This window comes from Motacilla alba, chromosome 3 (genome assembly GCF_015832195.1).
Source record: "Motacilla alba alba isolate MOTALB_02 chromosome 3, Motacilla_alba_V1.0_pri, whole genome shotgun sequence".
Classification (NCBI taxonomy): Eukaryota; Metazoa; Chordata; class Aves; order Passeriformes; family Motacillidae; genus Motacilla; species Motacilla alba.
This window is the reverse complement of record NC_052018.1, coordinates 88,310,295-88,336,298: the sequence shown is the minus strand read 5'-3', so window position 1 is coordinate 88,336,298 and position 26,004 is coordinate 88,310,295. Positions and strand designations below refer to the sequence as shown.

Genomic DNA, 26,004 nt, shown 5'->3' with positions numbered 1-26,004 from the left:
AAGTACAAGTACTTATCCAGTTGATGGTGCTTGTCACTTGCTAAAAAGTTAGCTATTTTTTCAGCAGTCAAAACACATCACTGTATTTTTCAAAGAGTTTTGTATGTTCCTGTTATAGATTCTTGAGATCACTCTACTGATTGCCAGCTACATTAACAACTTTCATCAGCTGAAAGGAGTTGCTCATCACCTCTCTGCTCCAGCATTACTAGCACCTCAAAGTGGACAGAAACTCAAGGAGATGGGGAGCCAGCCACTTCTTGCAATCAACAGACCAACTAAATGTCCCACTTTGTTATGAAAGGATTATGTATCGAGATAATGCATCCTTGTTAGAGGGTTTCTGCATGGACTGAAAACCTTCTGATGTACAGGATGTAGAGCACAAGCAGCTCCATAAACAAAAGGAAGGTGGACAGGTTTACATTCATTCAGTTGCATATAACAGGAGTAGCCCTTAAATTAAAGCTATGGCCTGAACTGGAAAGATGATCAGTCAGTTTAAGGGTTATCATTGACTGGGGGTTGCTTGTGCCTACAGCTCAGAAAAAAACCACATCTGTTTATAATGATGGAGAAAGGTGTCATTGGAAAAAACTGTATAGATTTTACAGTTTTACAGATATATTCTCAGGGACCAAACTGTCTTCAGCTCTTCATCTCTTGTTTTTCAAAATTAGACCAGTTTTATAACTTTCATTTTGAAAAGGAATTTTTGTTTTGAAAAGCAGTCAAATACAAAATACTTTTCACTTCCGGCACCATCCTTATTTGCAATAGAAGTATCATGGGACTAAATGGAACAAATTGTGTATAATTGTTTCTCCTTTGGAAAATAAAACCAAACACATAAGCACATCATGTAACTATTATAAATTTAAAGAGTATTCTCATGATACACTCTAGCCTTTGTTATACAGCTGTTTTACTTGGCGTATCTTCAGCCTTGGTCCGGTAAATTTGTAAATAAACCTTCTCTGCTCCAGCCTTTTGAAAAATAATCTAAATTGGATAGGCACTCTATTTAGTACAGTTTTGTTAAACAACACCCTGCACCTAATTTCTCCTTTAATCCAGAATAATAATATAATACAGATGGCAAGAATGATTCACAATTCAAAACACAAGAAGAACACAGAAGACCATTGACTGAAATGTTGTGAGTAAACTTGGAGGCCTAAAATCCGTGTACAATATGTATAATGTATATACATTGAGTCAGAATAATATTTACTTCTTGTTTTTAATTTGTATCTATACATTTCCTATTATAATACTAATATAATGTTCTTGCACACTGAAGATATGATGCTGCATCTGCACTATTGGACCTAGGAGCACTTTCAAGTTGCCATTTTCAGGTGCAAGCCTCAGTGCTACAGAGGTCAAATGTATAGAAATTACATCCATTGTTTTTCTTCCAGTCCTCTTCTTTTTTGTTCCAATGCAAATAAACCACTTCTGCAGGCTCTGAAATGGATCAGCACCATACTCTCATAGATAATTCAGGTACAACCATGAAGAAGGTACTCAAATATAAATCATTGATTCATGGACGTTTTAGAATTTCCACTTTGGCTCATGTTAATGATCATGGATCATTAATCCCTTACAGCCAGTCCTCATTGGTTTTTGTTTGATTATTACTTAAACTGAAGTGATTTCACAATGAAAAATCTCTGGTTTATGTTCTTTAAACATTTCAAATGCTCATACTGAGAGAAAAGGTATTTTCAGCTTTTTGCCCGCTCTTAAAAGCAGGGGATACAGTATCCTCCTGAAGAATTAGAATAGATTGGAAGGGAGATAAAGGCCATGAAGAGAACATGGTCTTAAAAGGGGGAAAGGCAGACAGGCAAGCTGGCTTTCTTTAGAAAGCTCTCAAAGTCCTGCCAACAGCTACTGAAGTGCACAGGACTCAAGCACTACTTGATGAATGGTACCACGAGCCAGTGCTTCCTCTTGAAAATTACAACCAAACAACTCACATACTATATCCAGATGCTTTCCCTTTTGCAAGGTGGAAAGGGCTTCCTGGTAACTTCCACCCTTTGGTGGTGGTTGTGGCACTAGACCCTTCTCTTTCCATGAGGCAGGGCCAGCAGCAGGAAGTTTTACCTCCTCCTAGGCAGCCAGTCCCCTGCCATCATCCAGGGAAGCAGCTTGGGAGCTACAAGAGACCAACGGCATTACTTCTTGTGCTGCACCCCACGGGAAGTGATACAGATCCCATGGTGTAATTCATTTAGGAATTAACACCCCTTTGCAATCAGCAGAATAATTAACTTTCAGATTTGAAGGGGTAAGGGTGTTTACAAACATGTTACCGCATCAGTGAGGTTACAGTATAAAGCTGCTCAAATATGATTAAAAACTTCAATTTACAAACACAAAAGTCATCTTGTAATCATGAAATTATGATAACCTGGAATAGTCCAACTAGTAGTCTTTCCTAATTGTCCAGTTTCAAATGAATGTGGCAGATCACCTTCTGTTATTTGAAGGGAAAAAAAGGGGAGCATTTCGCTAGGGAGCTTGATAATGTAGTTTTTAAAAACTTAGTTGAATTTTGAGACAACATGATAAACAATGCAAACAGCTGATGTGCACATTTGGAGATTTCATTAACAACATTACAAACAGTTGTTTTTAAATCCGTGTAGAGTCTACGAGCAGAGTATGACCTTCATGCCTGCCTTTGGGTAGGAAACTATAGACACTGCTTTGGGTTTTTTTTGTTGAGCTCCTGCTGCTGCAGTATGTCCCTACGTCATGGCAATCAGAAGCAATTCATGCATTAGTCCCCTTTTTTTGGCCTGACTTTCCAGCCTTACTAGCTGCTCGTTATAGGTCACCATTAATCCCACACAGTCACACTACCAGAAATGTTGTGTTACTTTACGAAATAAATGCACTCTCAGTTACTGTGACAACCCTGTGTTAAACTACTGAGCTGCTTCCAGCTTGATTAGCAAGAGTGAGGATCCTGTGGCGACAGTAACCTCAGCAGACACTTCCCTTCAAGGTAACAGGGTCAGCAAGTGGAGTACCTTTCACGTGCAAGCACACTCCCAAACACAGCTCTGCATATCTCAGGGCCTTGCTCCACAGTAATCAGGCTCCACGGCTACTTAAAGAATGCCACACAATGCAAGACAGCAGGGCTGAAAATTTCACAGTCCAAGCAGATAATCTGTTCTGCCTTCCCCACCAGCCCAAGCTTCATGAGTGATCCACAGCTCAGTCTTAACCTTAAGTCATCCACCAAAGAAATTCATACTGTGCTACCTAATCCATGACTAAAGCCTGGGTAGGAACCTGACCTTTCTCACCTCAGCAGTGGTGATGCTGTGGGAGCTGTCAATGAGCAGCAGCTTCTGGGACTGTCACTGGAAAACTTCCTATGCTCAAAGCTTGCAGAACCTAGGTTGTAAAAATATTGGCAGGATGGGATTAATAGGATTAATATGTTAGCAGATGCAAGGAGACTTTACCTTCTACCATGAACTTCAGAATACCTTTCATGCTTGCTTTGAGTTAGTGGTCAGAATCAACAATCTGTGTAAATCATCAATGAATCTGAGCTTGACAGTGACTGAAAAATCACTGGCAAATGTCTGGATAAACAATCACATTGCTGTGAAAAGACTGTTTGGAATGCAATGTAAATTAATGTATTACTTGAACTTCACTTTGCCTTGTCAGTTTTTGAGCAGCAGTATTAGCAAGAAAACAGCTGATTTCTAGAAGCAAGACCCATTTACTCCTGTGGCACACCAGGCAAAGGATAAAGCTTTAAGGTTTTAATACAATCCCTAAGTTTAATGGGTTTTGGTTTTTATATTTAAATTTTGTTTAAATTTGAAATAAAAGCATATGTTTCCCTATGAAAGAAGGCTGATAGGAATTTGGTGTTGAAGTTCCTTGTCAGACTACCAGTTTCCCTAGGTTTTAATGGTTCCTGAAGGAAGAAAATCATTCTTGTGTAAAGGAATGCGCCACTTAAAGCTTTAGGTAGAGTTTTAATAGTCCATACAGCTTAGTGCAATCCATTAGTTTGAGTTAATTTTAACCAAGATGATAAGTAACTCAGTAATACTGAATTAGGGGAAAAAGAAGTTTGTGTGTGTGTGTGTTGTATTTTTCACAGTTTATTAGGGCAAAAGAAACACAGTTGAAATATAAAATACTGAAAACTCCAATTTAAATTCCAGATTAGGTTTTAGTGCATTTACTAACTGTACACACTTTTACTGTGCTCAGATCTGTACTGCAGCATCTTCCAGATATGCCACCTCCGACAGCGAGTAAATCACTGTAAAAACTTTGCTTTTTATACTCTCGTTGTTGCAGTAATGGCTGCATAGGTCATAGTGCCAGGAGCAATTCCTACCATGGTTTTGCTGTCTTTGGCAGAGCAAGAGCAGCTTTGTCCAGGGATTTTGCTATCTGTAGATGCTGATTACAGATCAGCACTGGCTTCATATATATACCAAGATATCAGAAGTGTTCTGTTGAACTAAAATTCATTAAAGAAATGCACTTAGACAGACACCATCATGATCTGCACTGTATAATACTACATAATTAAGTTTCTTTCTGGATTTTAATTAGTAAGACCATGGTTTCCACAGGAGGTTAGCAAATTCCTGATAATTTGCATGCAAAAACCTGGAAGTAATCAAAAACAACAAAAATAGCTATATAAAGGCTTCTGGAACTAAAACTGAGTGATTATGCAAGCTAAATTTAGAAAAAAATAATCTTATTAAAAGAATGAACATTACTTAGGGTCAGTGTTAGGATACTCAGCCTTCCTTGGGTAAGGAAGAAGGAACAGGTAAAATGAAATCTGAGTTAATCATTATGAATGAGGCCATTTTCCTGGCTTTGATCAAATGGGTAACTGAATGATTTTAGTCATGTTTTCCTGTCTCCACTCTCCAGATACAAAGCAGCTCCTCAGCTACAGAAGAGAGCTGTAATTGCTATCTTGGATTTTGGGCCACTTCTCTGTAGGACACTTTAAACTTGTTGGGCTCACTTACATCCCATGCCCATTTCATACTCAGGGTCATCCTGCTGGTTTACTGCACCATTTAAATCCTACTTTCTAATCCAAGCCGACCATTTTTTGACTTGATTTTTGATAATCTTATTTGAAATAATCCAGCCTGTTTGTTACAGTGTCTTACTTTGTATGCCCCTAGCAACTACAAAGTCACAGAAACCCAGAATGGGTCAGGTTGGAAGGGGCCACAGTTGGTCATCTGGTCCAACCTCCCTGCTCAAGCAGGGTCATCCCAGAGCACATGGCTCAGGATTGGGTCTAGTTGGTTCCTGAATACCTCCGGTCAGGGAGACACCACAGCCTCTCTGCACAGCCTGTTCCAGTGCTCAGTCACCTGCACAGTAAAGAAGTTCTTCCTCATGTTCAGCTGGAAATTCCTGTGCATCAGTTTCTGCCCATTGTCTCGTCCTTTTGCTCAGCACCACTGAGCAGAGACTGGATTATGCTTTCTACCCATTGCCTCTTGTCCTTTTGCTCAGCAGCACTGACAGTGCCTGGCTCCATCCTCTGACACCTCCCTTCACACGCTGACAGACATTGGTGATGTTCCCCCTCAGCCGCGTCTCCTCAAGGCTGAAGAGGCCCAGCTCCCTCAGCCTTTCCTCCTAAGAGAGATGCTCCAGTCCCTCACCTACCCTCGCTGCCCTCCGCTGGACAATAAAATCATTACAAAATAATTTTTGTAAAATAACTACACTTACTGTGTGTTACACAGCAGTTCACAGGGAGCGGGAACTACTCAGGCCTCGTTTCACTTCCCCGCTTATAACAAAGCTCACTATGGTCCATGAGTTTATCAGGAGCCAGCGCTTAAGGCCGAGGTCAAATAAGACTCCCGGAGGTGCTGTTTACTTATCCCTGGCTTCCTGCACAGCTGCAGTATTTTGTCCCCTCGCAAGAGCGGCTACAGTAGCGCCCTCACACTCGCACCGGTACGGAGGCGTAGGAACCCAGAGCCCAGAGGCAGCCGCGGGGGTGCCACGAGAAGGAGACCGGGCGAGACCCGGGTGGAGCCGCCACACGAGAAGGAGACCGGGCGAGACCCGGCTGGAGCCGCCACACGGCCCCTCCTTCTGAGGGCGGCCGCGGGGCCGCCCGTCCCTTTCCCCGCGGAACTACAGCTCCCGGCGTGCCCCGCGCCGTTCCCATGGCCACGGGCCGCCGGGCCCGCGCCCGCGCAGCGATGCCGAAGGCCAGGTACCGGGAGCCCTGCCCGGGCTGGACACGGCGGATCGCCCCCGCTGCCCTGGGGGAACGGACTGGCGGCCGGGGGGGACAGCCTGGAAGAGGAGGGAGGGAGGGACGGAGTGCTAAAACGGGGCGTTCCGGCCTCTACCCCTAAAGCGAGCGGGGCCGAGGGCAGCGGGGCGCGCTTGGCCCTTGTCCTTGTTGCTTCTGTAAGGGACCCCACAAAAACGGGGTCTGCAGGTGACCGCGGGTGGACCTGAGCACGGGGCGCCCTCGCTGCCCTCGCAGCAGCTTCCCGGCACACCGAGAGCACCCCGGAGCTCTCCCGAGCCCCCCGAGCCGTGCCCGGCTCCAGAGGCTGGCGGCCTGCCGCGGGCTCCTGCGGGCAGCCCGACACGGCACCCAGCCCTTTAGTGGTGTCTCGGTACCGCCGTGGGCTGCCCGGGGAAGAGGTGCCGTGACCGTCCCTGGAGGTGTTTTAAGGAAAGCCTGGACGGGGCACTCGGTCTGGTGGTGTTCGGTCGCAGGTTGGACTAGATGATCTCAGGGGTCTTTTCCAACCTAATTGATTTTGTGATTCTGTGACTAAATGTACTCCAAAAAAGCCTCCCGCTGTACAACTGGTACGTGCTAAGTATGTGCTGCAAGTGGCTGCTGGGGTTATTGAGGAATGTCACTTCAGCTGGTTTGAAGTATTTCAACAAGCAGAGAACAGGTGATGTGAAATAATAATAATAATCTACACCACAATAACCTTAATGTAGGTGTTTTCAGGAATTAGGGCCTAAAGTGTGTGTTTTCTCTAATTATTCTCTTCTTACTTTGTTTTCTTCCAACTAGTGATACTTTATGGGATCTTGCTATAGCTGAAGTGGAGAAGAGAGAAAATCCTGATGATGATGATGATGTCAAGCCAGGGGAAGTTTGGGAAAAATCAATATTATTTATGGGAAACAAAAATGGGGTAATCTAAATACTGTACAATTCTACACTTTTCAAACATAATTTGTGTCTGGGGAAACATCTCATATTTTCAGATGTTAAGGTTCACTTAATTTTAAAGACATAATATCTCACAGTTTCATTCTACAGAGGTCTAATTGATCACTAATGTCTGTTTTAAGTACAGTGTTCCTATTACTGTATTTGTCATGTCTATTAGTTTATACTTATAATAACAGTAGAGTAACTTGATTCTGATTGAAAATTGGACTTGAGTTTCCACTGTAAGGCTGCAAACAGTTACATGCATTTGCAGTTTTCTGATACTTTATTATTGGAATGTTAAATGAATTTGACTAGTGATACAACTTTAAAGACACTATGGTAGAGTTCCTCTTTGTTTTTAATTTCCAGGGAAAGACCACTATCATACTGAGATGCCTTGAGAGGTATGTGTTAAATATTTTAATGCAGTTTTCAGCTGTAGATTAAAAAACTCGTATTGTGTGATAATTCATAATGCATGTATGCAGATGTGTTCTGTGACTGGTTGATCACTTAGGTATGAACTTACTTCCCTTCATTATAACCTCTCAGGTGACCCTTTCAGTCCTTCTTCAGTGTTAGCTGAAATGATTCATTTCTTTGGGCTGGTGCTGCTGCTTCTCCTGTCTTCAGTACCTGACACCTCCTGTCTAAAAGTGTCTTCTCTGTGCTGCTGTCTCTAAGCCAAATTCTGAACAATTTAGGAACCATAGAATTAACTTCCTTTCTTTAGAAACTCTTGTCAAAATTCAGTTACTTTTTCTTTAGGGAAGAGCCTCCAAAGCCAACATTAGCCTTGGAATATACATTTGGAAGAAGAGCAAGGAGACACAATACAGTGAGTATAAAGTATAATTTACCATATCTTTATATATATATATATACACACAGCTAAAATAACATAAAGAAACTCTTTTGCAGCCTAAAGATGTAGCTCATTTTTGGGAATTAGGTGGTGGAACCTCATTAGTGGAACTCATTCGAATACCGATCACTAGCCACAACATAAGGTAAGTGTAAATATTGCAATTCCAGAGTTTATTTGAGCTTTCCTTCAAACATTAGTAATCTCTAGACTTTTTTCCTTTTTTTTTTTTTTTGTGAAAACCTCTTTCAAAGTGTAAGATAGAACATTTACAGGGTTTTGTTAAGAATCAGTGTAATACTATGATGCTTTGCTTTGGTCTTCCTTTTCATGCTTCTCTCCTAAATAAGTTCTAAGTAATCTCAACAAAACATGGAAGAAGTAGGTTGGCCTTAAGTACATGGAACAAGAAATACAGAAAAAGAGAAGACATAATATCTTTATGCTCAGTGAAGAGCAAAACAACACGTTGGGGACATATGAAAAATAAAATCTTGCTTCCTACTTCTGTGTGCACACATAGATGCTCTTTCTGTCACTGATGTTTTAGGGTGAAAAACAAGGCCAAAAACTGACAAAAAAGGTCTCTGGATTTTTAGGAAATGACCTTTTAATGAGAAGGTCATTTCCCAACAGACAGATGACATTTCCAGGAGGAACCAGAGCTCTACTGAAGTTATTTGAAAACAAAAGGAAACAGAATTTTTGATCAAATTAAGAGAATGTTCTGAAAAAAAATCATTAAAGTAATGGATAGCATAAGAAGAAGAAATGCATGAAAAATTGCATGAAGAAATTACAAGGTGATAGGGCGTGCTTTTTATGTTTTTTTTATTAGGGAAGATGGGAGTTGAAAGGGGAGAAAAGGATCAAAAGACAAGTTTTGTATTATGATGTATTGCTTTATTTCATTGGTATTGAGCTTTAACTTCTGTGGGGGAGAAAAAGGAGGAATATAATTTTTGTCAGGTGTATTTGCTTCTGTTTTGACTACTGAGATAATGCCATTATTTGCTGAGAGACTAAGACAGAGAGAATAAAAATAATACATTATGGCATGTGAAGCTCTTTGTCTCTAGAAGAGCTTGGGAGAGAAAAAATTAAGTATAATTTTTGAGCCCCATACTAAATTAAATTAATTGAGCTCTACCTCCATCAGTCTTTTCTTCCTTTTTTACTGATAAAGGATTTTCTGATGTGGAGCATCTTAAGATTGTTTTCTGGGATAGCAATGTTCTGTAAGAACAATTCACTTCTGTTCACAAGGCAATATTTTAAAATGCCAGTAAAAATTCTACTATTTCAACAAATATAAGTGCATTTCACTGGCTTTCTCATCATTGTACTCAAGCAATTTGCTTATTTAAAAGTTCCATAAACTATATCTAGTTCCATCAAGAGACTTTTCACCAGATTTTTCTTCCCACAGCATTTTAAAATCAAATTGAACACTCAGTTTGCTTTGTAGCTTTTGTAATACCACTCTGGCCTGGAATCCCCTTTTTCAAGTCAGGCTAGAATGGGATAGAATGATGGCATCCATTCAGATTACTGTATTTGCAGTGATCTTTACAGTTGCACTTAAATGCAGCTGGTGTTTTGGGAGGCAGGGTTTTAGAAAGAGAGGACTTCAGATGTAAAAGATTTCTCATCAACAATCCACCTTTAAAAGTCTGGTAGTAGCCAAGGTACTCTTTTATCTTTCCGAAGATTTTTCTCAGGCATCCATTAAAGGTTCCAACAAACTGTCACAGTCCATGACACGGAATATTGTCCTTAACCAGGTTTTCTTCATTTCATATTAGAAAAGCATAATGAAAGTAGGGAACTGTCCCAGGTATACAGGGAATACAGGGAATAGTTAGGAAAGATCCTAGCCTTTGGCTAACATTGCTTGGTCTGGGGTTGTAGACTTATGAGATGGCAGGGATACATAACAGCAGAAGTCCTCAGTCGTACAGGAGGGAGCTGCAGGGCTGAGGATATTTGCATATTTTACTGTTTGAAGAGAGTCCCCAAAAACAATGCTTGATAGAAAGTTGCCAAAATAATAGTATTGAACAAGAGACAAGGGAAAGGTTTCTTCAGAGTGCGGCATATCCCTAAAAGCCATCTTGCTTTGCTGTCACATTTAATTCTATCTTAGCAGGTAGATGTTCACATTTGCACTACAGGTGTGGTTTTGTATGAAAACGCTGACTGCCTCATGCGCTAAATACGTGACCAAATAATGCCTATTTTATAGGTCATTTGCTGTAGTTCTGGTATTGGATCTCTCCAAACCTAATGAACTCTGGACTACTATGGAGAGCCTTCTGCAGGTCACCAGGAACCACGTCAACAAAATTTTAACCAAACTAGAAAAGACAAACCCTGAAGTAGCTGCTGAAATTAAACAGAGAATGTGGAACAATCTGCAGAGGGATCACCCTGTAAGTTACTTCTAATATTTTCTCCAGATGTCACAGGCCTTTATACAGTTAAAGATAATGCTTTCGAAAATCGTAAACAACTCTTTTAGATTTTTATGCATGACTGAAAATCCATTTGATGTAGATGAACCTGTTCACTGGAAAATTATAGCAATTTAATAAAAATTCAATAAGAGCAGAAACAAGGAAAGAAGGTTTCTTATATCTTTTTGTTAGATATCTAATGTGATTGTTATGGCATGTTACACCAATCAAAAGAAATAGTTTTAGAGTAGCAGTTTGCTTTTTTTCCCCCTCATCTTTTAAAAATGAAGATGAAAACTAGAATGTACAAAAGTCATCTAGCAAGAGACTAGCTGAAGGTACAAATTTAAGCAAAGAATATAGTTATAACAGCCATCAACATGACTATATACTTTGCATTTATTTAAATGTCTATCACAAACTCAATGCCTTTTGATAATCTGACAACTAATTAAATTATAAAGTTTCAGAAATGTTAACATCAGTCCTTTAAACATAATTGCTAACTAAATCTCTGGAAAAGCTAAACTAGATTATGCGCAATAGAAATGAAAAGTCATTGTGCATTAAACCTCTGCAAATGTTGTCTGTATATAATGCATAAATAAGTATTCAACAATTCAAAGACCTGGCATGTAAATCTAGTTACTGTAACTTCTGTAAAATGCTTCAATACAGCAAGTGCTTGTAGAGCTCAGAAATTTAAAAGTAACTCAAAATATATGAGAAAGCAAGATATGCAGCACTCCGTAGATTTAGCATATGGGGTTTGATATTGGGATTATTTTGGTTTTTACTTTTAGAGAAGGTAATTCACAAAAAGATAACACCTACATGCACAAATAAATGGCAATAAATTATGACCACAGTGTCTAGTTTCATATAGGGTTTTACATATCAGAAAATTGCAAGTTTATTGCAATAAAGAAAACTAATAATGCTATTATTTGTTAAGAAAATTACTATTCTTGCACTGTAGGAAACACAATTATACCTTCTGAATAAAATTTCTGTTTATCTTCCATTATCAAAGACATCAATAATGCAAATAAAATATTATATTACTGCTTGGTTTTCTTCTTACTTTCATCATTGTTCAAAGAAAAATTGTGTCAGTTTATTAGAAGAAAATACTATCTTTTATAGTCAAATTAAATGATAGTTTATGGAGATCTTTATGTGCCTTTTAATGGCTAAACGTATTTTTATCATTAACAGGAATCAATGAAATACTTATATTTTTAAGGATTAAGTTACATTTCATCGGCCTAGCTAAAGAATTACTTGCTATGATGATAAAACATATCAAACCAAATTTAAACCCTGTTTAAAAAGGCTGAATGCATCTAAAGTACTCCATAGTCAAAAATAAATTCCACAGTCAAAACATGAATAGGGTTCAATATGCTAGTTTTAAGGTTTCTGATGTTATCCCAAATTTTTCCTCTTAGTTATGAAATGAACACTTTTTTTTTCAGTTTATATCTTATATACTCTTTTTAAGTTGTGATAGTTTTGCTTAAAGCTTTTTCTTTGACAGTGTATGAGTGAAGCCATTATTTCTCCTCTCCAAGCAGAGGATTTTCAGTATGTGCAGCTTCTGTCAACATTCTGTCATTTAACCTGTCTGTGAAATACCTGGGGTTAGGAGGGAGCAGTTGGACCAACCTCTGCTACAACACATCTTTCTTGCACTGCTGCAGCCAAAGCAGCTTGAATAAATGATTGCTTGAACACACAAGGCTATTATCTCATTTCATATGGAATACAACCCTTCCAGATCACTTGAGAATTCTTGTAATTCACTTACTAAAATTTTTATCCTACATTAGCTATTTAGCACATAAGTCTGCACTCTCAGACCTGTTTTCCTCCATTGATACTGATTCACATTTTCAGGATTGTTGGATGATGTTTCCTCTTTGTGCTGATATCAAACATTTGAAATTCACATTAAATATTGTTTAAGTGTTTGGAAAACATGATGTGGGCAGGACAAATGTGTGACACAAGCAAATCATTCAATTTATTTTTCTTAAGATTTTGTCTGCATTCTTTTAGATTTTATCCAAAGAATGTGAATGTGTCAAAAAGCCAGTTCTACTAATCCAGCCAGGCAAGTGTTCTATGAATACATGAGGTTTTTCCTCTCTTTCTTTCCCATCTAATAATGTTATATATAGTGTAGAAGCCCTTTTATTCCACTAAGTGTTCTAACTGCTCAGAGGGATTACTTCCTGACCATTTAGTAAGAAAATGGGAAAATGGTAGAATATAATATGGATATTGCAATAAAGTTGATTCCTCTACCTTAAGGTTAGGAAAACCTTGTCTTCTATGAATTTATTTTAACCTCTTTCAGTTCTTTAGCAGTTGCAGTCTTCTACAGTTTGTTTACAGAGCTTAACTGTCCTATATCTTTTTTAACAGGACAGTGCATTAGTTGACCCTTTTCCAATACCCTTGGTGATAATTGGAAGCAAATACGATATTTTTCAGGTAAGTAATACTTAAGTACCTTTTTAATAATTAAATTATTCCCAGTAAATATTCTATATGCTAAAATTTTACTAATATAATCATAATCTTTTGAACTAACGTATGGAAAACCAGTCTCCTACCACAAAAAAAAAAAAAAAGTTTCCATCCAACAGCATTAAGGAAGGCCTACTGTCATTCCTTCACAAAACACCCCCAAACTGATGATTTTTGAGATGTACGTAGAAAATGCTTCCCTTTTTGGTCTGCAGCAACTTGTGTCTCAACAAGAAAACACCATGTGGGTGATTTCCTTTTATAATGAGAGAAATCCAGCTCCATGTGTCCCTTGTGACAGCAGCTGTAAGTTTATGGCAGTGAAAGAGGGGTTTATCTCAAGCTGATCAGATTTTTTTGGTAGTTGTGGCAGCTTCAGTCTGGAACTTCTTTTAAAGTGCTTCTTCCTAAGTTTCTAGAGACAAGTGAGAAATTGCATCTTTTATGGAGGGGGGGGAAGAAATGTCATAGTACTGCTGGATTGTCTCCTAGGACATAAAAATCCCTAACGAACACATACTCACTGCACTTGATCATGAGGAACTAGGACAGTATGTTTGATTTTAGCAGTTGTGCTGGCAGCCTGTGCTTCTCTGGATGGCTACACAGCGCACTTGATACCTGGCTGACTCTCTGAGTTACTGAATTCTTTATTAATAAGGGACTTGCCTTCTCTCATACCAAAGCTTTGTGCTGAGCCATGACCCCCTTAAATGCCTGTCATGTAATAAGGACAAAATGCCTGATTCCTTTGGGGGTCTATGGATTGACTCCTGCAGGCATCACTGGGACCAAATTTTCACCCATTTTATGCAGGGAATGCCATTTGTTTGATCTTAGATGAAACAGACATGGATGAAGAAGTATTTTGATGCACCTTTCAAATCTTGCAGGTATTAGAATTTAGACAGCATATACCCAAAGATTTACTTAAATATTTTCACAAAAAGAAAAAATAATCTTACTCTTCTAGTAGGCAGCATTTCTACTGGCAAAAATTTTAAATAATATCAAACAAATAAATTGAAAATTAAATCTGCGTTCTCAATTTAAAAACTTTTCTTGGACTAACATATTGCCTGAATTTGGCTTCATCTGTAAAAAAGAAACAAAGAGAAATTGTGACATTTCTTTTTAGAGTAGGCTGTTACTGATTCTGTCTTAAGATATAATTATGCTGACAGCTGAAAGCCTTATATATTGTAGCTTAAGTGCACTGCAGTTTGTGTTAAAAAAAAGTTCTCACTGTTGTATTCTGGGTTTTTTTCTTACATCTATGTTCTACTATCAACTTTTTCAGGAGTTTGACTCTGAAATGAGGAAAATAATAAGCAAGACACTTCGATTTGTTTCACATTATTATGGAGCATCATTAGTGGTGTGTATATTCACTTTCTATTTAAGGATAGAGAAGATGAACAATATTTCTGTTACAAAACAATATTTTTAAAAATAGCACTATAAAACTCCTAGAGAAAATGGGATTTCATTGGTTTACAGTAGCTTTCTTCATGAAGCTATGAACAAGTCACTGTGCTGGCAGGGGATGGATGGACATGCCTTGTGAACAAAAAACTACACAATTCCCCCAATTATCAACAAACACTAAAGGAAAATAGTTACCTGTTAGCCAGCTTAGTTCCTGCATTGAGTTTACTGCATCTTGGGCAATTTTTTTTTTTTGGTACAAGAAAGGAGAATGGGCAAAAGTGATTGCTTTAGATCGAATTAGAGAACTGGCCCTTTTGGTAGGAGCATGAACTTACATCAAATGACCGAGCTTTTGTAGGTTTAAAATCATTGGCTCATTTTCACAGTAGTTTATGTATACCAGATTACTACACTTAGGGTGTTGAAGAAGGACATGAGCTTCCTTACAAAAGTGGGTAGAAACATGCCAACACGAGGACAATTAAGTATTTTTTTTAGTTTCTCAGATCATTCTCTGAGTAAAGACAGAAACATGCATGCTGAGATTCACAGTCCAAAAATGCTGCATCTTGGGCTTACTGTGCATCAGAAGATGGGTCTAATTGTATCAACCATCATTTATGTAATAAATAATATTCAATAGTAGCTTACTGATTATCAAAACAACTTATGTTTACTTTGAATACTTATAATCCCAGCATGTCCTTTTGCATCCACGTAAAGCTTTTTCACTCTGACACATGAATTTGTCTTTTGTTAGCTGAGAGTACAACTGTCTTGGTTGGGATTTTTTTAGTATTTAAGCATTATTGTAATTAAAAATAAGAATATAAATCTCTTTGTCTGCTTAATCCTGATTGTCATTGAAATGAGAGGGAGAAACCTAATTTCTCACAGCAGGGATCTGACTTCTTTCTCAAAGACATGAATCTGTTAGGATACAAAAGCCTTTAGACAAGAAGAAGCATGTTGTTTGAGAATATATTCTGAAAATTGCTTTCTGATAAATCTGTACCGTTCTGCCACTTCTAAGCTGTTTTTATGACAATCATATGGTTATTAATAACATTTCTACATGTTTATGGTATTCTGGATAATATTTAATGCAATTTAAAATCTTTACTCATTAGTCTTGGGGAAAAGACTTGTGTCTCGTAATGTGCATATTTCAAAAGTTTTGAATCTGTATTTTAAAAGTTATTCTTTAATCGGTCTTTATTCTGCTTTTTAATCTTTCTTGATATTCAGTAACAAATACATTCATGTTTTTGAAAGGGAATGTGAGATTTTTATTCTAGTCAATTCAGTGAACATATACCAAATTTATTTGGGTCAGGTATTAATTAGTAAGGCTCTGTCCTCTTTGTAGATGGCAAAATGCAATATACCCATGATGGAAGTTCCTAAGGTATATTTTGTTTTCTGATTCATTTAGTTTACCAGTAAATCTGAGGCTCTCCTGCTGAAAGCCCGTGCTCTTATTAATCCCTTGGCATTTGGCTACGATAAAAGGTAATGTTATTGTTCTACTATTAAATGTCTTGCTCAGAGCGTAAAATTACTTAATAAAAATATTTTAATCATGAAAATTTTTTTTCTTAAATGTTATCTCTGAAAGATTTTTGTTCATGGACTTGGACTTCTGTGACTCAGCAGCCTATCCTGCTACGGACAGTGATAACTCCTTAGTTTTGATCCCCAAACCGATGAATGAAAAACGTGGTTACCACTGGAATTGAGCACTATTTTATTTACATGATTTATATGCAAACCCCAGTAAGACTCTAGTCTTGGCTAGAATAGTCTTGTTTTTTTTCTTGATTGCTAAATGCTCACTTGATACTTTTTTTCTGTTTAGCAAGTCTGTATCAGTGGATCCCAGCAAACCTCTCTTTATACCAGCAGGCCTGGATTCCATGAGTCAAATAGGTTAGAACATTTCCTGTTCATTGTTTGTTGCTTAATTCTTTTGAAAACAAGAAAAATATTTTAAGCAAATAGATAAATTACAGCACATCAGTATCAGTTTTAACAAATTACTGAAGGAAATAGCTTATAGATTTTAAAATCATGATTCAGTATATTACTTAAAATTATTTGTGCAGATTTGTTAAGTAGTTTAATAAAGTCTCTGGACTATGTAAAATAGTAAAGTACCAATAAGCTTAGAGCTGAAAGAAAATAAAATACACAAAACCTCTCAGCCCATTTCATGGTAGGAGATCAATGTTTTTTTCAAACTTGTTGCAGCTTGTCAGTGTAGAGGGTTAAATACTAAATTAAATGGTTCATTATGCAAAATTATTCTGTGATTTATGTTGTTATGACAACACACTTGTCTTATGTGTGCTGTGATCCTCAGGACCACCACCTGCCTCTGACAGTGATCTTGGAAAGATCCGTGCCAACACACCTTTGGAACTATGGAAAAAAGTATTTGAGAAAACATTTCCTCCCAAGGTAGGGATGTATATGCCATGCATACAGCTGCTTCTCTCACAGAACAGCAGCAATATCCCTGCTCCTTTTTGTCTTTCAAGTCCACTGACTGGAATTTCAGTCTCACTTAGCAGTTCTCTTTAATACATTTTTAAAATATAAAGACTTGTATGTAGTAGTGCTTCTACATCTTCAGTCACCTTCCCACATCTAGAAATTACGAAAGATGCTGTTCTCAGTATAAAATGCCCCAACATGATAAAGACTAAACTTCTCAGAAACTAAGTGTTAGTTTTGATGTTATTTTTCCTCATAGCCTTAAAAACACAATAAACAAATGTTTCCTCCTGCACCCACCTCTCCAAGTACCCCCTGAACTACCCCTGAAAGAGCTGGAGAAATGAATACACTTCTCATCTGGCAAGCTCCATGGCTGTTCATTAATGTATCAGTCTAATTAAAGATTTAAACATTTGCCAAATAGCTTCACAATCTCCTATTTTGGTTCCACAGCAGGCTTTAAACTTTGAAGCTATTTTTATGCACTGTAACCCCCTTTTTCCATTGCCTCACCTAGGAAGTAGAATTCTGCTTATTTTATTCCATCACTAGTATTATTGCCTTCTTGCTACTTTCCATTTGATATGATTAAGGAGAAATGTGCAGGACAACATTTAAAAAACACTCCTCATTTGATAGTTTTTCTTACTATTAGTGTATTTGCTTCTTTGGAATTCAAGTTCTAGTTTGCTCGAGGCTAGGAAATGAAAATGCAGATTTTTGTCAAAGATAGCAATCAGTTTCTCAGCTACTGAAGTAATGCTTCTGATAAGCAGAACTGAATTCTAATCACAAGTATTAAATAGTTTATCAAGGGCAACCTCAACTGTGCCCTAACGTCATGGACCAGAAAGGATATTTTCATTTTGATGCTCAAGAATAATAACCAACCACCAGATAAGAATATTTTCTGCCCTGAAGAATCTAGCTGCACTCTTTTTTTTCTTCATATTACTGATAGTTTGTGATTTTTTTTTTAAACTAATCTGTGTCCTGTAGCACAGAATTGTTCCATAAATGCAAGCTTTTAATATATTTGTATGAAAAGCAAATACTTTAATTTCTATAGTGTGGCTTTTTCTTATTAAAAGAAGATAAATTCTATAATTTGGGATTTTTTTCTTTTCTCCTTTTAGAGTTTCTGTGATTTACAAGATACCAAGGACCCTGCACAGGATAGTCAATATGCTGAGTATGAAGTTGATGTCATGAGAGCTCAGAAAAACCAGGTGTGTGGTATTTCTCTAAATGCTGTTCACAGTCAGGTATTCCAGAACCACCAGCACTGCTGAACTAATACTATGTACTTGTACCTCCCCTTTTTGCCCTTAAATAATTTCAGCTTTACATTTCAGCTTAGGAGTTGGTTGTGAGGTTTTTTCCCCACTGTTAAGATACTAAACCAGTAGACCATTGTTAGATCTCAACGTTTTGGCTCTGAGTTTCTTTAGAAATTAATAATTCAAATTTTCCCTCAAACTGTACTCTAAAATTAACTCACTAAAATAAACTTTGAAGCTTTCTTGACAGTCATTTCTTCATTTCTTCACTCTGTACTCTCATTGGAGTGTTGACTAACAGAAAGTGTAGGAAGCAGTATCAAGGTCTGTGGTAGGGACTCTTTACTTCTTTCTCCTTCAAAACTTATTTAAACTGGAAAGGTACTGAAATGATAACATTTCTAACTTGAATTTGCAGGCTATGGACATTTTATCTTAAATAGAGTGAATAGAATTGTTCCAGAGAGTGATGACATGTGGCTTAACCCCTGAATTCCAGGAAAGACCTTTAATGGGGAAAGGGTCTTCTGTTTTTTCTTTAAAATTTTGAAGTGTTTCTGCCTTTCTCTAGATTAGTGGAGAATTAATTTTACAGAAAAATTCTGTGCAAACTAGGTGAAGGTTAAATGACTGCCTTACAGCTAACAGTATATAACATCAGCTGAGTAGCAGTACTGTATATAACAGTTTTCATCAGTATGGGTATGTTCATAGGTATGGGTCTGTTAAAATCAAACCAAGATTTATCCAAAAAATAAAGCAATTTCAAAAATCCCCTGCAGCCTTTGAACCTGCATATTGCCTGCAATATCCTATTAATGTAGGTATCAGTTCTGAATTTCTGTCATATCAAGAGCAGTCTTAGAAATCATTAAAATTTGTAAGGCACACTGCTATTGGAATTTATAATACAAATATACTCAGTATAGCTACATATCTCAAAATAACTGTATCTTGTACTAGGTTTGTTATTTTTACATAATAGTGTGTTGCACAAGAAGATACTGGGATGTATTGATTAAATCCTACAGGAAACTATTAATTTTCTGTATTTAAACAAGAGAGACAGCTTTTAGAATCTTAATCTGTTCAAGGGCATTGCAAACCATTATAGCTTCTTTTTGCTGGACTACTACAAGTAATTTGAGCATTAAAGAGAAAATTACTTTTGTTATCTGCAGTTATTTCCTAAGTTTTTATCACAAAGTTTAATTTTTACAAGATTGTTTGCACATTATTAAAATGTTTTATACTAAGAATTTGAATTGCACCAAGCTAGAAATATATATCTAAAAGAAAAGAACTCTCTAGTTGCAGTGTTTCTTGAAGTGCCCTTCAGTTTTCCAGTTCAATGGAAAGCAGCACAAAAATCGTATTTTTAAAGCAACTTTTTAAATTCCTCATATGTCTGACATTCTTTATAGAGTCTCATAGTACCTGTTGTATAGGAGGACCAGTATTTTAAGATGGTCAATATGCAAGGTGTTGCTAATGAAATCATGGGACCTAATGCAGAATTAAAAGTATCATGTGATATAGAGCATGTTTACATGTTATCATTTTTCTCGGTTACTTTTGGTTAATTAATGTTACTTTGGACTACAGATGATAGCCTGTGTGCTTGTTTATCTCAAAGATAAGCTTCAAAAGAAAAAGAAGCAGAAAACCAGCAAGGAAAGCAAAACACAGCCCCTATCACTGTATCTGATAGAAGAACCAGCAATACCTGACTGACTCAGTCCTCATCAGGACTGCTCGATAATACCGTAATAGATTTAGAGATATCTGTGGCAATAATACAAAGTTTAAATAAATAATTTCCAACTTTGTAATTTTGATTGAAGGATTTGCCTGCATTCTAGCAGAGTAAAAGACTGAATTCTAATTCTTGAGTATAACATAAGAAAACAGTTTAAAAAAAAATCAAGAAACTCCCTGGCTGACTCTCTGGTACTCTTAGCCAGCATTTATCTGAGATGCTGTTTGGCTGTAGTTTAGAGTCCAGCTCATCAGCATTCTGATATAACTGTTTTCTTTTAGACCAGATTATTTTGCCTCCTTAATATTTCCATAGTCAACTATGAGATGTACCACTTTCTTTCTTAACATTTTTGCTCTGGAAAGCTCTCTGAGGCTGTTTTTTCCTCACTGTGTCTTTCTTCAAGATGTAGCACATCTCTCTTTCTCAACTATGTCTCTTCAGAATTCTTTTCCTAGTTCTTGCCCCACAGACATACATAGCACAGGTTTATATTAAATAGTGCTGTTGGAATTGTTTACTGCTTTTCGTTCCCTGTAGGTAAGCTCTGAGAGAGAATACAACACCAGGGACCCTTTTGAAATTTATATCTCTAATGTAATTCTTAACTAGTAGATTTTTTCCATGAACTACTGGAATTTTGTGGGTTTTGCAGGGCTTTCAAGAGTCAAAAAAAATTATTTTCTGCACAGTTATTAGGCCTTAAATGTCTAGGTTTTGGTCAATTTTTCATACATAAACCACATGGCAAACTTGTCATTCTCTATCTATTCCCTGTTAGCTTTTTGGCTTTTGATGCTTTCAGGTCACCTTAATATGGTTTTTGGTACACACATAACCTGAATAAGAGTGAGATCTTTTAAAATAATATTTGTGATTAGAGCTACATGTATACACCTGCATCAGTGAGCACCTATGGGGAGCCTGAAAGTCTTGTTCCTTAGTTCCTTCTAAATGCTTGTGGCAGCTGAGAGCCTGGCACATGGGAATGTCTCTTCTCTTTTCTTTAGAAATGCTTTCTGCCACAGATATAAGTACTCTAAGTTGTCTTTTCGAAGGTCTTTCTTTGTTCCCTGTTATGCCTTCACTGCTAATGCTCAAAATAGGTACTTGGACCTTTTGATCTGGACATTTGACTGCAGCTTCATTCATTGATGCAACAGATAAAGCTCAACCTTGAGCTCAATGAACTGGAGAGCCTCCTACTCATGTGCTTCAGAAATCATGCAGTGCCAAAGTTCACAGTGACTGGTCCTTGTTACACAGAGCTGTTACTTCAGGGATTGGTGCCAGTTCTAGCTGAAGCCTCATGCCATGAAGTGAGGTCAAAAAAGTAGATGCCTGGTGCCATTTGGTGTCAGCTAACAAGTCATGGAAGCAGATATTAATGAACAGGGATGTAACTGTAAAAACTTTAAAAAGTCATAAACACAAGAAGATTCTACATATCACAGTTGCATTTCCCCTAAAATTGCAGCAACCTAATCAACTCACACTCACATCACCTCCATGGTGACATGGGGACTGTGCTGGCCAACAGACTGAGAGCCATATTTTTTCAGCATACTTTGTTGACATGATCATATTGCTGAACTTCAGGAGACCATTTCAGTCACATTCCACAAAACAGAAGATTTCGTACTCTGCCATGAACCGTTGGTCACACAAATATAATAGGCCCCTACCTTAACCTGCATAACAAATCAGTACCACCTTTCATTTTCTCCACAGGAGGACATGTGCTAGTCTTCGTAAGAGAAAAAGTTATTTAGCATATTTACTTAGCTTCCAAGAACAAGCTTTCTTGTTTTCACATGAAAGCATGTCCTAATGGGTAAAAAAGATTTCATTTTTAAACTATTTCATTTTTAATTTTTAAATTAAAGAGGATTATTAGAGCTCTGTTACTAAATTTTCTACTAAAGTTTTTGTCCTTAAGACTTTTAATTAGTGTTTCTGTACTTGGTTGCTTTCACCATGTTCCAGATTGAGGGCACTTCCAGTAAGAAACTGCATGAAAAGGAAAGCTGAAGCCATATCAGTCACTCAGAACAGAGGAAATGCAACAATTAAGGCTTTTCCTACAATCTTAATTTTTTCCTTCTTGTTTGTAGACATTGTAGTATTGTCTTTAATTACATGATCGTATACTATTTTGCTGATGTCTCAATTCAATTGTTCAGTATTTCTTTTCATCATCCTTATTCTTTATGTACCTTATTTTTCAACCTGCCATTCAGACACTTCAATGAACACAAAAGTATTAATTTTTTTTCTCTGAGAGTGTGTGGTAATGTTATCTTATCTGAGTGCCTCACAAACATCAGTTAAGTCTTTCTTCCCAATCCCTTTATGAGATTAGGTGTGATCTTCCCCATTTGACAGATGAAGAATTTACAGAAACACAGAAGTACAGAAGCATTAAAATTAAAAAAAAAAAAAATTAAGCCCACTTTATGCCAATGTTGAGATATCTGTGATATGTTGCTAGCACTAATTACATTTAAAGCATTCAGATCACATTGAAAGTACATTTAAATTGCAATTATTTTTTCTTTGTATATCTGATCTCTGCCCCCTACACTGGCACCCACAAAACAAGCATAGCATGAAGATTTTGGTGTACTTTGAGATACTTTCTTTTGTAGGATCTTCTTTTCTTTGGAGAGATGATCTCTCAGCTGATTGTATCATCAGTCTATTCTAGAATTCACCTCATGTTTGCAGTATAGAACTTGAAGAGCAGGAAGGGGCCTTCTTCAGGAGGGTCTCTGGAGTGATCTTTAAGTAGTGTTTGAAAGAATTTTGCATTACATTTCTGATTTACAGGGATGTATTTTACTTTCTGTTTTGCATAGAAACTAGGTAAGTGTACTTTGCTGACAACATTTTCCCTCCTGAATCACTGACATTTGTTAAAAGATTATTTTTTCCTAAATATCCTCCCATTTAATCAAATTTTCTTTTTTTTTTTCATTTCTCATTGTTTAAATGTTAGCCAATAAATACTTATAATTTTGTTCTGTACTTCTGTATGTAGTGGAGTAGCTATACAGCTTTAATATATGCTGTGGCTTGACAGTTTGCATGTTTCCATTGTTTTGAATTGCCTTTACACTGAATTGTCTCCTAGACTAGCTAAACATAGAGCAAAATTAATTCTGCTAAATTATCTGTCTCTTTCTTCAAAGAGTTTAGTCAGAGAATAAATCTGCAAGGGTAATTATGTAGCCAACACCTGTAGACATGACCCCCAGATGGTACTGTCATTATATAAAACCTGGCTATCTAATTTTACCCCTTCCTGGAACCTTTGAGAAAGTTTTAAAATGAAATTACTTAGCAAAAATCAGGTTCCATGTGCTCCTTAAAATACCACAGTATTTTTTCTATTCCTAACTGCTGGCAAGTTTCCAACACTTCAGTATGTTTCAAGATCATAATTACTTTATATTAATAATCAGGGAGTGAAAATACTGAATAAAGACCAGCTTATAGATAGAACAGTTTGACAGTACTGGAGTTGTAGCTAATAATGCAACTTACTGGCTTTAGCCTAGACACAAAATGTTCTGTGTCAGTCCCCCATGGAGTTACTTAACCCTACCAGTAGATTCCTACAAGCATCAGGAAGAATGTGCACTAACTAAAAATCTCTCTGCTCCTACAGCTGGGGCACTTTCTGAAAACTCTGCACCTCTGACAAAGGTGCTGAAGTTACTTCCTGAGAGAAAATGCCATTTATTACTTCCATACAATCTTAAAATTATGATTGCTTTGTTGTTCTGCCCTTTAACTTCTTCTTCCCTCTGTGCTCTGGACTGATAGTTAATACTTCTGTTAAATTCGCCAGGTGTGAATTTTGTTATTTTCGTCATGCTGACACTTACATGCCTACAGCAAAACCTCTCTTACTCTCTGAAGTCCATTCTATTAAAATAACAATTGTAAAACACGTACCTGCTTTTGAAGGTCTTGGCTACATTTATCCTAAGCACTGGTTTATGTCCACCTCTTTCCTGATCTAAGTAAGATATGGTGAGTTTTTCGTCTTGCAAGCAGTACAGGGTTAGGTCTAAAAGTAACTCATTAAAGCATCATCTTCCTGTAAATTTGCTGGAAGCCTTACTCTGAAGTAAATGAAAAGCCATCATAATGCTTCCTCAATTATTATTTTTTGCTGAAAAAATATTTAGAAATTACTCCTGACAGTACACACCCCTACATAAAATTCAGCAGAGGAAACTGTTGTTTGTAGTGGTGCTAGAAACTCCTATTATAGGCTTCAGTGCTCCCAGTTGACTGAGATGAGGTCCTTTGTCTACCTTGCTAGTACTGTACTGATCTAGAGTACAGCAGAATGTAGCTCCCTACATGACAGCAATTGTGGCAAAATTCATAGCACTTTTAGGATAATTTTGTTAAATACAGAAATATAGTACACTTTCTCTGCAGTGAAAAGTATTTGTACATACATACATTTGCCAAATAAATACATGAAGTTTCTGGAGTCTTTTAGTAATGAGAAAATTAGCTTAATATCTATTTATGTTTCTTTTTAGGAACTTGAACAATACAAAAGAAATGCCTCTAAATCCTGGAAGGAAATGGATTTTGACTCCGATTGATGAACTGCTCTGTCTTCAGTTTAACACCATTTACAAAATTATTTTCATCATTTTTACATTACATTAGCAATTTCATTTGATGCAGTTGAAAGTATATAATACCAAACTATTAAGTTGGTATTTATTAAGCATCCCTGTTGCTGTTTTTATAAAAGGAGCTGTTTATTCACTCAGTCCAAATTTGTTTATCTTGGCACTAGTAAAGAGTTTTAAAAAGTGGGGAGAAAAGAATTCTAGATTGCTCTCAGGTGGGTTTGTATATGAAGACTGGCATTAGTCAGTTCTACCTATTTTATAACACATTATTTGATTTACTTTTGAATACTTCTACCCAAAGCATATATTTAAATATGAACAGGTTTTCACACCCAAAATACTAAGTTATGTAGTGTGCTAGGCATCTTTTTGTAGTTCAAAACCAAAGCTTAAGAAATACTTATATAATTGTTTGATATACTTGAATAAATTTTTAAAAAATAAAACTGGCAGAATAAAGTGGAGTTAAAACCTTCTTTGACCTGAATTCAGAAGTGTGCTTTCTCTCTGTCACAGAACCATACAGTTTAATACAGGACTTATTTCCTGCAATGTGTAATGTCACACAGAGTTTAGAAGATGGATGTTTCTGTCAGATATTCAAATGCTAGGAAGTCATTAATTTGACAGATACTTGGTTAGTGCTGAGAGTATTATTGATTCACATTCAGCCTACAGCAGGAATGCGTTTTTGTCCATGCACACCTCACTAGTGTGAGGTGCACTGAGTGTTCTGAGAATACACAAGACAATCCAGATTAAAGCTAGAGGTGTCTCCTGGCAGCTCAGACTTGTCAGAGAGTGAATGTCTGAACAGTCACTTGGCAAGCCAGATCAACCCTATATGCTCATAAAAATGGTAGAGACAGACTAATCTGGTATCTTTCCAGCTATTTAAAGCTATTGGTTATTTTTAAAATATTCGTTCACCAGATGTTTTTCTGATAACAACATTTATATCTCAGAATATTTTATATAAAGATACTAGAAAAATACACTTAAGTGGAAATACTGTATTACCTTGAGGATTGGATTTACAATTCCTTGTTATGAACTGCCTCGTCTCAAAACTATCATAAAAAATTAGCTATATAATTACAGAATTTTAAGATACAGATATACCTACCTCCTTGGAGAAATGTTTCTCTCTGCAAAAACTAATTTCTTCACAGAACATGAAAGTAAGATACAAAATTTAGAAATTCTATTTCTGTTATGTTTTCAGTTTTGAAAAGCCCATGAGACAAATTTCCAAAGATGAAAATGGCA

At 37.0% G+C, this 26,004-nt stretch overlaps 2 protein-coding genes across 8 annotated transcripts in view; both read left to right on the top strand.

The window, feature by feature from the left end:
* Positions 1-5,750, top strand: part of PLEKHH2 (pleckstrin homology, MyTH4 and FERM domain containing H2) — a 58,115-nt gene extending 52,365 nt beyond the window's left edge. For 3 of the 5 annotated variants that reach the window (XM_038131366.1, XM_038131368.1, XM_038131367.1), the window contains one exon: positions 119-5,750. In XM_038131366.1, the coding sequence (XP_037987294.1) occupies positions 119-301 (183 nt within the window). In that variant the 3' untranslated portion in view covers positions 302-5,750. The remainder of the gene's footprint in view (positions 1-118) is intronic. The other 2 variants (XM_038131364.1, XM_038131365.1) reach the window with 1 other exon arrangement.
* A 331-nt stretch (positions 5,751-6,081) lies between these two features.
* DYNC2LI1 (dynein cytoplasmic 2 light intermediate chain 1) lies at positions 6,082-25,901 on the top strand. Of its 3 annotated transcripts, none has more exons than XM_038131375.1 (13): positions 6,082-6,268; positions 7,100-7,223; positions 7,616-7,650; positions 8,015-8,084; positions 8,168-8,256; positions 10,357-10,543; positions 12,998-13,066; positions 14,403-14,480; positions 15,969-16,045; positions 16,392-16,462; positions 16,896-16,993; positions 18,169-18,261; positions 24,634-25,901. In XM_038131375.1, exons 1-13 carry the CDS (start codon positions 6,219-6,221, stop codon positions 24,697-24,699), a joined length of 1,107 nt encoding a protein of 368 aa, XP_037987303.1. In that variant the 5' UTR covers positions 6,082-6,218; the 3' UTR covers positions 24,700-25,901. The 3 variants fall into 3 exon arrangements, with proteins under 3 accessions (XP_037987303.1, XP_037987304.1, XP_037987305.1); XM_038131377.1 differs by lacking the exon at positions 6,082-6,268 and adding an exon at positions 6,374-6,974; XM_038131376.1 differs by lacking the exon at positions 14,403-14,480.
* The last annotated feature ends 103 nt before the right edge of the window (positions 25,902-26,004 follow it).